The sequence below is a fragment of the Astatotilapia calliptera genome, chromosome 12 (genome assembly GCF_964374335.1).
Source record: "Astatotilapia calliptera chromosome 12, fAstCal68.1, whole genome shotgun sequence".
NCBI classification, from domain to species: Eukaryota; Metazoa; Chordata; class Actinopteri; order Cichliformes; family Cichlidae; genus Astatotilapia; species Astatotilapia calliptera.
Genome location: NC_137433.1, coordinates 16,913,979 through 16,929,357, shown reverse-complemented (window position 1 = coordinate 16,929,357; position 15,379 = coordinate 16,913,979). Strand labels below are relative to the sequence as shown.

At 39.7% G+C, this 15,379-nt stretch overlaps 1 protein-coding gene across 4 annotated transcripts in view; it reads right to left on the bottom strand.

Moving 5' to 3' along the window:
- Nucleotides 1–15,379, bottom strand: part of trpm3 (transient receptor potential cation channel, subfamily M, member 3) — a 124,459-nt gene that overhangs the window by 65,351 nt on the left and 43,729 nt on the right. For all 4 annotated transcript variants that reach the window (XM_026187097.2, XM_080287499.1, XM_026187102.2 and 1 more), the window contains exons 2-3: nucleotides 5,314–5,393; nucleotides 2,231–2,432 (exon numbers count right to left, since the gene is read on the bottom strand). In XM_026187097.2, coding sequence (XP_026042882.1) covers nucleotides 2,231–2,432; nucleotides 5,314–5,393 — 282 coding nt within the window. The remainder of the gene's footprint in view (nucleotides 1–2,230; nucleotides 2,433–5,313; nucleotides 5,394–15,379) is intronic.

The window sequence follows — 15,379 nt, the reverse complement described above, 5'->3', positions numbered from 1 at the left end:
GCATGAAGCATGTCAGTGAAATAAAGCAATACATACAAATGTAGTAAAAAAGAGGTTATGTGTCTTAAAATGGTAAATGGCCTGTATTTATATAGCGCTTTACTAGTCCCTAAGGACCCCAAAGCGCTTTACACATCCAGTCATCCACCCATTCACACACACATTCACACACTGGTGATGGCAAGCTACATTGTAGCCACAGCCACCCTGGGGCGAACTGACGGAGGCGAATGAGGTAAAATGAGGTAAAATACAACCTCAGATGAAAAGTAAAACATGACATATTGCACTGTGTTATTATTTCCATCCATCTATTCATCCTCTTCCGCTTATCTCATTCAGGATTACATGGGGTTCGAGCCTATCCGAGCCACCATAGGGCAGGGGGCAGGTTAAACCCTGAACTGGTCACCAGTCTATTGCAGGGCTAACACAGAGCGACAGACAATCATTCGCACTCACATTCACACCTATGACCAATTTAGAATCACCAAATATGCTAACCTAGGTTAACTGGCAGATTTATTGCTCTGCATAAATCAATATTTATATAGATAATTGTGCAATACTAGATACTGAAACAGCTACATCTCAGTCTCTACAGGCTTCACTTAGCATGTTAAATATTAAACTTCATGACAAGTAATAAGAAGATGAAACAAGTATGACTTATTTCGACAATTTCCCAGGAGAAAGCCTCTTCTGTATAAAAACAACATGGCAGTAGTATAATTTCGGTTTTTGGCTTAGTTGTTAAATAAATACATTATAGTTCATCAGAGGTTGTATTTCGCTCATTTTAAAACCAGCTACAGTCAAGATAATTTTATTTTGTCTGGATATATAAAACCTTAGAATTGACATATGGTGTACTTTGTTTTTACCACAACTTTATGCATTACATTCAGGTATATGGTGTCTTGGGGATGAAGTATTTCACCGCTGTGACGACTTATGTGTATGATAACGTAAAAAGCATTGGTGTTTCATGTGTGTCTATGCGTATGGATTTCATTTCTCAAGTTAGAAGACGTATTGAGCAGATGTTTGCTATGATTGAAGAACCACATACATTATGGAGCATCTGTTTATCCCTCTAATGCACCCTCAGAAAGCCAACCTGACATGTGTCTGGATGAATAATTTAACACTGGGGAAAAAAATCAGACATAATTTGGGTTTAATCATCTGAATTCCCAGATTGCTGCAGTAAAGTGTGATATGACTTTCTTAGTGTAGTTATCATAGTTTGTGACTTTGCGAATAAAACGTCATCAGATCACATTAGGGACGGATCAATTAATCAGGCAAAATGCAGTCTGCTAACACTCATAACACTTAAGTCTTTTAAAGCAATAATTACACATATTTCCACAATAATTCCAGTAATTTGATTGATTCCTCAGTTATCTCCAGGTCTTCTGATTGGACACATTTGTCATTCTCCATAATGCATACAATGAGCCCTGATGAGTCCTCTTGTCAATGTCATTTTTTATTCAGCAACCCGCAACTATTCATCTATTTTCAGCTGTGTTACATCTGCCATTCAGGGAAAAAGTATTTCAGTTATCTAGGAATCAAACAGTTTCCTCCTCTGTACCTGCGTGTTGTCAAACAACATGTTTACTGAAGCTTTGAAGAATATCTTTAGATCACATTATGCACTTTCAGCTTTCATCACTTTCTGAATATTTTTGAAATCCTCTTCTTGAATTACTCAGTCTTTACTATCTCTATAATCAATTTATGTGGCCATTTTTCATAAAAAAGCATCTGCTCAACATCATTACTGTATTACTTTTATTTTCATATTTCCAGAAGAGAGCACTTCCATCAGAGGTTAGGTTCCTTTGTACTGTTTGGAGGTATATTTTAGGATATCTAAATCCTCTACTCTCTTCTTTCTTGTCTTAGGAGGTTAACTATGGCCTTTAAAATAGCTCAGTAAAGCATACAAATGCACTCTTAAAGCTACACAAAGTAGATTTCCTGCGCTGGTGCACTCAGATATGTGTCACCAAAGGTTCTCGAGTCTTAATGGAAACATGAGTTGCAACGGCTGAGGTCAGTGCTGCATGAAATAACAACAGAATAGTGACTCCTTTTATTTAGGTGCCCTAATGCTCAAAACAATCACGTTGACCAGTTCCATAAAGCTCAAGCTTTGTGTGGGCAGCATGCTGAAGGAGAAGTCTAATAAAATGCAACACAGTGTAAAGAGAGTCACCATGGCTTTGTTGGAGTGTCCTCCTCCCTGGAACTCAATGGTGCCGAAGGCATCAGTGGGGCTGAGCTGTGTGTGTTTGCTGATTGACCACTTCTCCGACAGGCTGTCATTCTTGGCCAAACGCTCTGCCTTATCATTCTGACTAGATGAGATGCCCGGTGGCAAGCCCACATGCTGACCTATTAGACGACCACAACAGCACCTGAACAAGAGGAGAAAGTAAGAGTGAGTGTAAGACCGGTATATTACACAGTCCTTTGCAGAGAATAATTGAAATCTTGAGAAGTGCAAGCCCCGAGCAGGAAGAAGAAAAAGGAGAGTAAGAGACAGATTGTGTGTGACTGAGAGCGTGGGGAGAAAAGAGCGTGAGAGCTGCCGTAGTATGTATCTAGCAATAAAAGGTGGGCATGGCTGAAGGGATAGCATGCCGTCCAACTTTCATCTCTTTACTAAGCTTGATTTATAGTCCTGCATAGAATAACAGAGGAGCAAATATTAAATTTTGTGCAAGTGGCTGTTTGCCATTATGTTTGAGCCTGCATTGCTCTGCCTCCATGGATGGAACTGAGGTGATCTTGTAGCTGATCCATACTGAACAACAGTTCTCTTGCTGAAACACGGGAAAAGCTTTAGTGGCAATTAAGTCTACACACAGATCGTCAAAAACTATCAAACCAAGAAAGAGGTGCGTGTCTACACTGATAGAATCTGTGCAATTGTACTAGCCTTGTAAGCAAGCCAAGTACAACTATAGCCTGCACCATGTTTACACAGCTTATTAAAATCAAAGGAAGCAATCCCAACTGTTGCATTTAGTTATATTTCTGGGAAGGTGTGAATCAGGCTAGGCTCTGTGGCTATGTTGCAGATGAGTGGAAGGATTTGTGGGCTTTTGCTAAATTTTCTCAGCTCCATCCCTTTCTGTTTTCTGTACCTGTCGCTGTTACTTCCTTTTCCCTCTCAGCAACTACAAGAGTTAGCAAAATGCTAGTTATGATGCTTGCGTACATTCTTATTCACAAGTGCTGAATGGCGCTTTTATATTCTGTGTTTAAATCTTACAGGATGAAGAGGGAGCCCAGGGAGGAACGGAGGCAGGAGACTGCGATTATCACTTCATGTTTCCATCATGTCTTACCAAAGGTACTTTGCCTTCCTCTTCCTCACGCATGAGCACAAGTGTCTCTAACTAAAAAGAATGAGCTGATTTGATCTTGAGGAACATCTTTTTTCCTTCGTCTTGCTTCTGGCTTTCACCCGTTTTCCTCTAGTAATGCAAAATTTCCGTACCAAACAAACTGTGGCATTTCCTGTGTGTGTGTGTGTGTGTGTGTGTGTGTGTGTGTGTGTGTGTGTGTGTGTGTGTGGCACCTGATAGTACATGCAGGAGAATTGAGAGAGTTTGTCTTCCAGCAAAAACAACATCAGGTTTTCTAATGATTTTGATAATCTCAAGGTGACAGTGAGATTGTAAAACAAAATGAAAAATGAATGTGGTGGTAATTGTGAATTTATCACACTGAGTCAAATTGTTCTAAAGTGCTGTTATCATTACAGTGCTGTTATAGCGTTGTATTATGTAAACAAAGCCCTCATAAATGTACTTTGAGATAGACTATGCCAGAATGATAAGGACTTCTTCCTAAATATTCTTTTACAACAATGTAGAATATGTTACTGTCTTCATGAATTGGTCTAGACCTTAATTTTACATTGTCTAGTCTCAATAGATGTCAGAATATTGCAGATGGCAGTCAGCTGAGTTCTGTTTCTTACCTCTATCAATTCAAGTGTGTAATCCTGTCTATGGTGTCCACTACAGGACAAACAACTCTGGCTGCTGTTCATCTGCAGTGAGTGTAGGCTGTAAGTCTGATGTTTACCTAAGTAACATGTCTATCTACTGTGGCTAATGTTGAATTTCAACAACGCTTTAAACTTTTTTGTCAGTAAGCATTGATGTTTTTGCTGCTGTTAGCCTCTGTTCTGTTAGCTGCTGTTAGCATCTGTTTGTTGCCGCAAGCCAGGGAAACAATAAATCTGACATTTTTGAGATGCTGGTCATGTTGTCTCTTTCCTTTGCTTTTTCACTTCTTTGGTGAAGGGGACTCCTTTTCAGAAGATAAAACATAGGTATGATCTTTCATAACTGGAGTCTGAGCGTGTTCCCTTCTTCTTTGATGTACTATACATGTGGCTAGTCTCTAGTCACATACATAAAGTGAGATTAGGCAGAACTGTGACTATAAATATAAAATTCTTTATAATAATAATAATAATGATTATCATTACCAGTGTTGCCAACTCCTCAGTAAGGAAAATTGCTATTGGTTGTCCTAAAAGTCGCTAGAAGTCACTAAATGACGCCATCGCCTAATTTGCATAATTGGTCATGCTAATCTAATTGTAACCTATGTTGTTGGAGAGAGAAATAACATCGTGGAAGAGACATAAAGTGAGTAAAAAACGTCCTAAATGCATTTAGAGTTTATTTAGAACTACAAATTACATTTCTTTTAGCAATTATTGTTTTTTTTTAATGTCACAATTCCAACCCTGCTCCTTTACCCGGGCTTGGACCGGCAAAAGTGACCCGAAATAGGCGCTCTGGTGGAGTTACTTTGTGTGTGTGTGTTTATAAGTAGTTTTAAACCTTGTGATCCACAAAACAGCATAAGAGTAAAAGAGTAAAAGAAGAACTGACTGCGTTACAGCACCCGCTGCTTGTTGAGAGTAAAAGCGATACGCGCTTTCACGTCTTTTTTTAGCGACTTTTTTTTAGAAAAAAAGTCACTAAGGGGTCTGAAAACTCGCTAAGTTGGCAACACTGATCATTACTATTATTATTATCCGCAGAAAACAACTGTACCTTTAAATTCCCTATTTGTGTTTTAAAATGCATAATGTCAGTGTTTTGGTTCATTAATGCGAAGCTCTTGCCTGCAGTGTCATTAGAGTTACTCTACATGTTTTAAAAGGTCAACAGCAAAACAACAAACTCTACAATGATGCAAAGGATTGTAAAGATTAAAGATATAAAGATTTTTGGTTAACACTTTCTAATATCCCTTTTCTGTACTCACCTATGGGGGTCTTTGGCGCTCACTATGATATGAACACATTCTCTCTTGCTGAATGCTCTTTCTATCCACGATTTCTGTGCCTGCAACAAAAACAAGACAAAAGAAAAGACAAAAGAAGTCAGTGTCAAATAAAGGAGCTAAGGATTGAACATGGAGAAGTGACACACAGCAAAAACAGCCTTACATTAGTCCATCAAGAGCTCAGAGTCCTGCTTTGTTGCATGGCAAACAGAGCATACAAAATAGGACCTTGGAACAAATGCCTTAAAAATACTTAAAAAACATCTCAGCCTTGTTCAAGAACGGAAATCACAGCACAGTGGAATGACACACATATGCAGACGCAGCACACACACAAAGACACATGTAGTCCCTGACCCATTATTCAAACACTGACACTCGGATAGAGAAATGTTTTATGTTACTCAGTGGCTAGATCTCAAACCAGATGAGATGAAGAGCTTGGATGTTGAAAAGGGATGATAAATGCACTGAAGCGGTAAACTATGTCAGAGGTCTAGTCCTTAGACGTGCATATGTGTAGCCAGCACATTTGTTTGAAAAAGTGTGGGTAGATGTTTCTACGTCTGATTTGAAGCAGCCTGTGAAATGAGGCTTTTGTGAGACACATGTGCTCCGGGTCTGAGTGACAGAGTGTCTGACTGGAGTTAATTACCTCGCTAAAGACATGACAGACACAAAGTGGAACCACATGTGCAGCACAGGAAGAGAAATTATTAAAGTGCTTTTTCTGGTCTTAGCGAACACTCAAATCACTTTACACTACAAGGCATAATTCTTGCTTTTTTAAAAAAAATATTAAGATCACATACACACAAACACATACACACATTGATGGATGTATCAAAGGTAGTTTTTTGGGTTCATCATGTTGTCCAAGGGCATTTCCACATGTACATTGAGGAGGAGCTGATGATCAAATCCCTGACCTTGTGATTAGCGTATGAGCCGCTCTGCCTCCTAATCTGCCACACATCTATATACAGTAGATATTTCCACACATCGAAGCATGATTAAATACTGACCCATAGCAACCTCAGAGTTGTGATAGCACTGAACAATTTCTGGCAGAGGTTACAGTGACCTGTAAATAATAATGTTGTATTTTCACAATATATAAAAAGTAAGATGGCTAACAGGTACCGTGAAATGTCACAAGGAGAAATAACTAAATCTTTTTTGACATTTTCTTTGAAAATCCCCCTCAGCACTATAAGGGAAAACACTGCTGTTTTCTGGTGGTATTTTCCTGTGTGTGTGTGTGTGTGTGTGTGTGTGTGTGTGTGTGTGTGTGTGTGTGTGTGTGTGTGTGTGTGTGTGTGTGTGTGTGTGTGTGTGTGTCTGCTTTCTATCATGTTGCTACTACAAGATGATTATCGGCATGTCAGCTTAAGTGTCCCTTCATTGATTCGTTACAAGCTAGATACATTTTAATGCCACGCCAAAAGAGATCAATGTCTTTGCTTTCCCTTTTATTGTAATTGTATTTTAACTTTGGAAGTAAAAGTTTCTAGGAAGAGACTACGGGAAGTTTTGTGAGACACCAGAGGTCCAGAACAGGACCGAATATCATTCAGCCAACCAGATGAGATACCCAAACTCACATAGCAGAGGGAGCAGAACGGCCATGAAAACAAAAGAACAGAGCTTTTTTTTTTCTACTCTGGGAGAGCTGCCCCAGCTTTTCTCCCAGCCAGCAGAGCAAAGAGCTGCTTGTACAGGACTTTCCCCACAACAACACACGCCCCATCCGCCTGACTGGCCCTGTCACACCACGGTACGGCAAAACCCACCGCAACTGTCCACAATCAGGCCGGGCCTGCACACAGCCACACTTACCCTAACACCAGACTTCCCACGATTAACCATTACTCTGGGGGGCTGATGGGGCTGCTTTTTACAGATCACCCAGCCACGATGACTCAGCGGGCCACAACAACACCCCCAGCCCCATTCTTTCTCACATTCTAAACCTGTGTATTCATCCGCCAGCTTCCCTTGGCACAAAATAGATCGGTTACATGTTTTGTTTTGTTTTTAGAATTGTTAATATTGACTGAACTGATTGCAAAATCACCAGCAGCAACACAAAATTGGCTGCTGGTGAGTTTCTGGTTTTAGAAGTAATGACCAGAGTGAGTCTACCCAAGAGGATCCAATACAAAGATTGTCTTCCCCCTGGATCCCCCCTGTGCAGGTCTGAATTTCCTTCTTTCTTCACATACCAGATACACATTTGCTTGCATCTGATTTTCTTGCTCTTGCTCTTCCTCTTCTATTCTTTTGTGTTGCTTATGAGATTTGACATGGTGTGATGAGATGGCACATGGCCTGCACTCCATTGTGTAATTAAGATTTATCGCCAAGGAGCACTTGTACACACGCACACACAGACATGTCTAGCAAAATATTGGACTGATTCTTATGCGTGCATGTGTGTCTTGGGCCTGACATGCAGCAAGTGTGCAGCATTTGACAGTCTGTAAGGGTCCTTGACTCCATTACACTTCCACCACCTCCACCCTCTTCTCTCTGTCCTCTCATCCAGCTCCCTTACTATTGTGTCTCTTCTTTGTTATTGGCCCTGGCAGGGAGCTGAATTGAGAACCATATCCAATCAGCCACCTAATCTGTCCGCTCGCTACCTTTTCTTTATCTTTTCCTCTTAACGCACACAAATGACTCAGCTCTTATTTGAGCATACAGGTGAGCTAGTGGACTGTATACAGAGAATGTTTTAACATTAAATATATCGCCATTGCTTTTCTTCCTAGACTGCTTTAAATCTTTATCTTCGACTCTTTGTGGACCTCTTCGGTGCCTCACAATGAATTTATTTATACTGCCAGTTCAGAGATGAAAGAAAGAAAGTGGAAAAGCTGATCTCTACTTTTGGTTTACTTTGATTTTACACGCATCAGAAAGGACATAACTCAAAAAGATATTGCATTTTGGAAAAAAAATAAATTCCAGTAGATGCTGATCAAATATATGATGCAATCAAGATGAGTTACAATCAGGCCACATTTTTGATTATAACGAAAGATTAAGGCTTCCTACCTTAAGTTGAAAGCCAAACAATTTAAGGTAGAAATAACAGCTTAATTACATAATTAATTGAGTTCTCGTTCGTATTGTTCCCACATTTAATTTAAAATTAGACAACTAGAGAATACCAAAGCAAAGATTTAAATAGGATATTGTGTAAGCTTTAATGTGCTCAGTTATCTTTGACACATGGCACCGTTTTCAGTTTTTCAGCCAGAATAGGATCTAAATAGAATCTCCACAAATAGAGTTTAAAAAAGAGAGAAGTTGATGTAAATAAACATCAAGTGCATCAATGATAAAAATAAAAAAATAAAGGTCAGGCTGCTATTTAGGGGTTTTTAAGAACAAGAGTGTGACGCACATGTGTCTGGATTTGTTAACTCACCTGTATTGTTTGATGTGCTTCACTGTTGTGGCCTTTCCTTCATAGTCAGAGTTGATGTTGGTGTTAGAGACATGATCCTGCCCAAAAAACTAGAAGCAACTAAAATAACTTGATCAGAGCACACCTGATCAGGCAACCTCTCTGTCCACGGGCAACTGATCTACTCAGGGACTGATATCATTGCTGGAATGTGTGTGCGTGTGTGTTAGTGTGTGTTTGCATGCAGGCGTGTGGATGTGTGGGCGGGTATTTCACTCGTGTTATGGGGACATGGCTCTGTTTTCACATTCATATGATTTTCTTTTCCTTTTTCACTCTGGATTTTTTTTTAAAATGTCTTTCAAAGACAATCAAATTTGAAAGTGTAAGTGTGTTTTAAGCATGTTTTTAATCGTAAAGAGTATGATTAGTAATATTTTTTATTTTGGCTTAGTCACTTGAGTGTGTGCAATAGTGTGTATCCACAGTCTCTGCTAAGTTAACAAACTGAGGACTGGAATAAAATAATTTTAAAACAATTCTATATGAGAAACCAGCTAGCTAGCTAGTTACAAGAAATACCACAAGTGTCTGACCTCTGTCAAATATTCAAAGTCTGTGTCCTTTCTCAGAAACAGTGAGCACATCCACTCCTCTTCAGTACCTCACCTGTTTAAGCTTCAAATTTAGGTTGGAGAAACGGTTTTTATGTGTATGTGTGCATGTGTCCCTTAGCTACATTTCTGTCAGAGATCAAGACCCAGTGGAGTGTCTGAATAGCAGGCAAGCCTATTAGGTGGAGAAATATGACATTCGTCTAGGCCTGCTCACCATCCTTATTTTGTCCTCAGTGACAAACACCCAGACACACACAGAGTTGTACATGAGTTTTTCCCTTCCACCTGCAGTTTTCCTGGTGCTTTTTTGGAGTGCGAGGGCATTTTCCAACCTGTTTTCATAAAGCGGATTAAGAGAAGTGTAGATAATACACACCAGGTTTAATTACCTTGAGCGGCAGGGGAAACTGGGCACATAAGACTGTAATCTCAAGTAAATTAAGTTATCAATGCACAAGCAGGACAAAACACAGTTGGGAATGAGAATGTACTTTCCAAAAAATTGTTCATATTGCTTATTTTAAAGACAACAACAAAATGTGGATCTAAGCAAAATAATCAGAAACAAGGCTGTTCTGAAGTTTCACTGAGGTGTAGTCCCAACAATTTTACAACATTTACAACATTCAGAAGTTCAGCCTGATTAAAACATCTACTCTGGATCCCTGCATGTCGTTTTCCTTTGTATCTATTTTTACGTATCACACATTCCCCCACTCACCTATGGCCACGAGCTGTGTGTGGGTAGTGACCAAAGGAGTACGATTGCTGATACATGAACATCCTGTGAAGGGTAGCCGGGCTGTCACTTAGCAATAAGGTGAGCAGCTTGGTCATCTGAGAGGGACTCAGAGTAGAGCCACGAGTCCTCCACATGGAAAGGAGCCAGTTGAGATGGTTCACGCATCTGACTGGGCTTCCTCGTGGGCGCTTCCTAAATGAGATGTTTCAGGCATGACCTGGCAGGAGGAGGCCCTGGGGCAGATACAAGATGTACTGGAGAGATTATGTCTCTTGGCTGGTATTCCCCAGACAAACTGGAGGAAGTGGCCAGGTATCTCTGCTTAGACTGCTGCCCCTGCAAACTGGCAATGACAACTGGCCATGTACCTGAGCTTCTTGTACTGCATATAGAGCAATTTTGGTTACTAATGCTATTTGATATTTGGATGAGAGTATACAACTCAGTTAATTGCTATTATATATCCAGATATCGAGAGGCACATTTAATTAAACACTGAAAAAAAAAGATCTTCCTTTACAAAACTAATGCGTGATTTCAATTACATTTAATCCAATTCATTCTGATGCAGCACATCTATTGCAGGTTGGGTCCAATTAAACAAACCTGTCCTGCTAAAAGTTCTATTCTGCATTTCAGTGTCAAAACGTCTCCTTATCACAGTGCATAAATGGATTTTTCGTTGTTTTATATGTAGGCAACACTATTTTGATATATGTAATATTGTCTGCTGGAATAAATCTGGGGATTTTTCACATCTAACAAAGCAAAGTGAAAAACCTTTACGAGATACTTGTTGACAATAACATCACATTTGCCATTTTTTTCCTGTAAGATTTCATGCTTCTATGTGAAGAAATCAGAAAATCGATGCCTGCTGGTTTTGTTGACTGTAAATAGTGGTTCACACAGACATTTGAAGGTCCTGCCAAATAACGAGCCTCTAATGGACTAGACGGGTACCTTCCATTCAGATTCTCCATCTGATGAATGAAATGAGCAGCAGAGGTCATTTGGCTTGTCCCCTCAAATCCATTGAGCACACTGGGTGCGAGTGGGATGCTTTTACACACCGATGAAATTCAAATGAAAGCGTGTAGGATGCACAAGCTAATTAAGATATAAGCATATAGTAGCACTGAATTAGTTCAGAGATAAATCGACGTGAAGCACTATGGATGTGGCTGAGTGATCAGTGTGGCCTGGTTACGCCGATGATAAGGTAAAGCAAACAGTTTCGAGGGTCAGTATGGAGAAAGGAGTCTCTAGAGTTCTTGCATGCTCTGAACACAGAACAGTCAGATCTGAATTGACAGAGTATCACTGAGGTTGAAACAAATTCAAACAAAATCTAGTAATGTAGATTGATCATGCTGATCACCTAATAGCATATGTTAGATCCCGGTCTCCAGAGGTGGGAAGTAACGAAGTACAAATACTTACAAATACTGTACTTGACAATAATTTTCAGGTATCTATAATTTTTCTGAAACCTTTCTATTTTCACTCCCTACATTAAAAGAAGTCTGTTATTTCCACTCCTTACATTTACATCAATAGCATCATTAATAGCATTTATACTTAGGAGTTAAAGTGGACCGGAAGCAGTGCAGGTTTCCATAAGTTCAGAATCTAGCTAGCACTACAGAAGAGGAGAAAGAATTAAGGCAGTGTTTTTTAAAGAGTCAGGTAATTTCAAATTCAACACTTTATCAACGTTCAAATGCATTGTTTTCATTTTGTGAAACGTCCTGCAAAACAAATTAAGCTATACTAGCTGTGGGTTATTCAAATGTTGCATGAATATACTGGGTAGTTTTGTCCAGTAGATTTTCACTTTTACTTGAGTAAAAAAGTTGCTTCAGTACTTTTTAACACAGGTATCTGTACTTCTCTGCCTCTCTCTGAGGTATCTTTAACCTATACAACAAGGATAAGCTGAAAACCACTATAACTAATCCCACAGGCACAGTGATCTCTGTAAGATCAAGAGTTATTTCACTGGTAAACAACACTTGACTGTAACTTAACAACAACCCAGCCCCCCCAAAACCAGTGCCAGCTCCCTGTACTTGTAATAAAGATGAGGTCAGTGCCTCCAAAGGCAGGTCTTGTCAAGGAGAGGAAGTGAAGTGAGGCAGCACTCACTAACCTGATGCAGATACCAGTTATATCTTCCGGTGTCTGCATCAGAGTAGCCAAGAGCGCAGGTAGCATGTACGCATGCATGGTTTCGGTCTGCCACACATTTACATACCAAGTGAGTTTTCCACGTGTTTCAGCATTTTCCAGCTAAAGAGAGATGCAAAAGATGAAAACTGAAAAATGGCAACAGAGTAACCGAGCTGAGTTACAGGAACGTCAGTAATAATTTGTGCATTCATGCATTCCCAGTGATTATTTTGACTTAGTTATTCATTAGTTCAGGTATGAGCAGCTACCATCAGCTGCCTCTATGTGTACTTTTAACTATACTAAAGTTAGAGAAAATAAACCACTGCACATGTACATCTCTGATCAACATCTCGTAGTCGCTTCCACTACCTTATGTAAAACACACAAGATAACCAAAGTGTTTTGTTTTTTTGCACTGGTGTGTCCTATAACAGAAAGGCTTGAATCCCAAAAAGACATTTCCAGATTTGTTCCACTGCTCTCCTTCCACTATTATAGAAAATTGCACAACACACAGGCAAATTCAGAGCAGCTCAAACCGAACTTTCTCTCTCTGTCGCCCGTCTGCTCACTGTGCACTGTAATAGTCCCAGTATGCAGGAATTTTGTGGGAAATATAGACACTACTCTGACTTCTCATAGTATCTGACGGAAAGTATAATTAGCTTGTGAATACAAGACAGAGGATATCCGCCCCTTCAGGCAATTGCCAACAGTTTCATCATGCTCCCTATGCTGTCCAATTAGAACCATGAAACAAGTTTAAAACATATCTTAGGAAAACTCCAAACATTAATAAGCACCAAAGGTAAACACAGAACACTTGTTTAAATCCAATAATTCCTTAGGTGCCACTGGGAATTGTTTTAATTACACACAATGCATCCAAACTTGAGGTACTGTATAACAAGACTATCAGTGCTTTCTGGATTGCCTAACTGCACATATTGTATTTATTATCCACCTGACAAAAAAGGGCAAACAAAGCACTTTACTCTTTGAAATCTGGCTTGTTTTTCCTCTACACTGGCTGCTTTCAAAGAAATTATTCAAAAGCCTTAAAAATCTTACGCTAATGCTTATGCACATTTCAGCACTTTTAATTATAATAGCTCTCTTCAGTAGAAGGCGCTTTAAATTAGGCAAACTGCTGAATACACTGATTTCCAGCTCCAGTGTCGGTTTACATAATGTAAGTCGTTTATCTATAATCTTTCTGGGTAACTAATACCAGATCAGCCTCATCTGTCACTGATTTTTAAACTCAATGGCCTTGAGGAGACCTTCACTGAAATGAACTGGAATGGGATTTCTGTCATCCCGATGAAAGACTTACGACAGGTTACGATTTATGTAATGACCTGAATCAAATATATTGATTCTACTGCAGCTATGTGACGTCCTACAAGAGTGCAGACAGTAAAACTCTTACAGGAGCACATATTTTATTTATTTAAGTTTGTCCCAGGTCTGATTTATATAAAATTGAATAAAAATTCTAAATAACCCTCCACAACATTTCATTTACTAATGGGTTTCTGTGATATTGGCCTAAGTGCACATTCCCACTGTGGTCCGTGTTCATGTGACATGAAGAAATCATGTTGTGATTTTTAAAAAGAGGGAATATCCACATCACTGAAATGGGTACAGCTAGACATACTGTAATTATAAGCTCAGTGGTATCAACCATATCTGATCTACAATAAATTACTGTCTTGGTGAGATGGCAGTGTTTAGTGCTGTAGCAATATGTGCTCCAAAAATCACCTGAATCGGACTCAAGGAGTGGGCCGTTTTCACAAAAAGAGAACATTATGTCACAACTATCCCTCACTATGGTCTGCATAAATGTTATAAAGCAATTTTTTTAAAGGATAAACTAGATATTTAAATTAATCACAGCGAACTGAACATGTGTACTTGTACACTTAAACAACAATAAGTCTGTAACATTAGTAATTATCACATTCGTTAGGAATATAATACATAGGAATAAAACTTGTCTGCTATATATTACATGCAATGACTTGTGTGCCTGTGCGTGTTGAATATGTGAAGGTAACAAGACAATGCTTGCTTGTTTTAGGTCCCGTCATTTTCAATCCATCTCCTGAGGCTAGAATAAGCAGTACTCTTTCCCACAGGCCTGTGCTAAGCCTAGTTGAGCATCTGGCCATGCGGGCTCTAATCAACACTGGCATGGTCATTCTGTCTGCGACAGAGGGGGGGGGGGGACTAGGAGACAGGGGGCTGATTTCAGCATCAGAGTCAATGAGGAGGTAGGGAGCGGGGAAGATGGAAGCAGATGTAGGCGATGCGGGAGATATCGGGTGAGCGTGGGTGAGGCAGTGGTGGTTAAAGATAAAGGGTGTACAGTAAGACAGAAGAGAGAGAGAGAGGATGTGCTGTAAATTGAATTGTGTCAGGGAGCATGTGTGCGAGTTATGAGGGTCAAAATGCATGAGACCCTCAGTGAATAAAGCCAAAGATTGGCGAGAGATTGTACAGGCAAGAGACAGCAATTTCGAGCACAGTTATCACAGCTGTGTGTATTTATGTTCATACTATATGAAAAAAGCTGGATTTTAGTCATGTTTGTAGCTTCTTGTTTTTTTTAATTTAATTTGCAGATATTGGTTGGGGGAATTCAGGTTTAGATTTATGAAAAGTGCACTAATGCCTCCTCATGGCTGCTAAAATGAAGGTGAAAAATGAGCAAAAGAGAAGCGGGTGGAGGGAGGGGTAATAAACTGACAGACAGATGAAAGGAAACATGAATTCATCTGGTTTATGTGCGTCCAGATGAGGGCAGAAAAGTGAGAATCTTCACCCAATAAGAAACGGGAAGCCAGCAGAGACGCAGAGTGATGAGGGAGAGAGTGAAAGGCAACAAGTCAGAGTGAATGACAAGCGCAGCAAGCAGCCGGTTAGATGCAGTCAGTCTAATGATGACTTGTCATTTTATTTAACTGGGGACTGACTGACATGCGTCAAGAGTGTAGGCTGAAGGAAACGATGGCAGCCCATAGAAGGAATGAAAGGAGGAAAGAGGAAAAAGACCAAGTTTGTACTTTTTCAGATGGGCTTTCATTC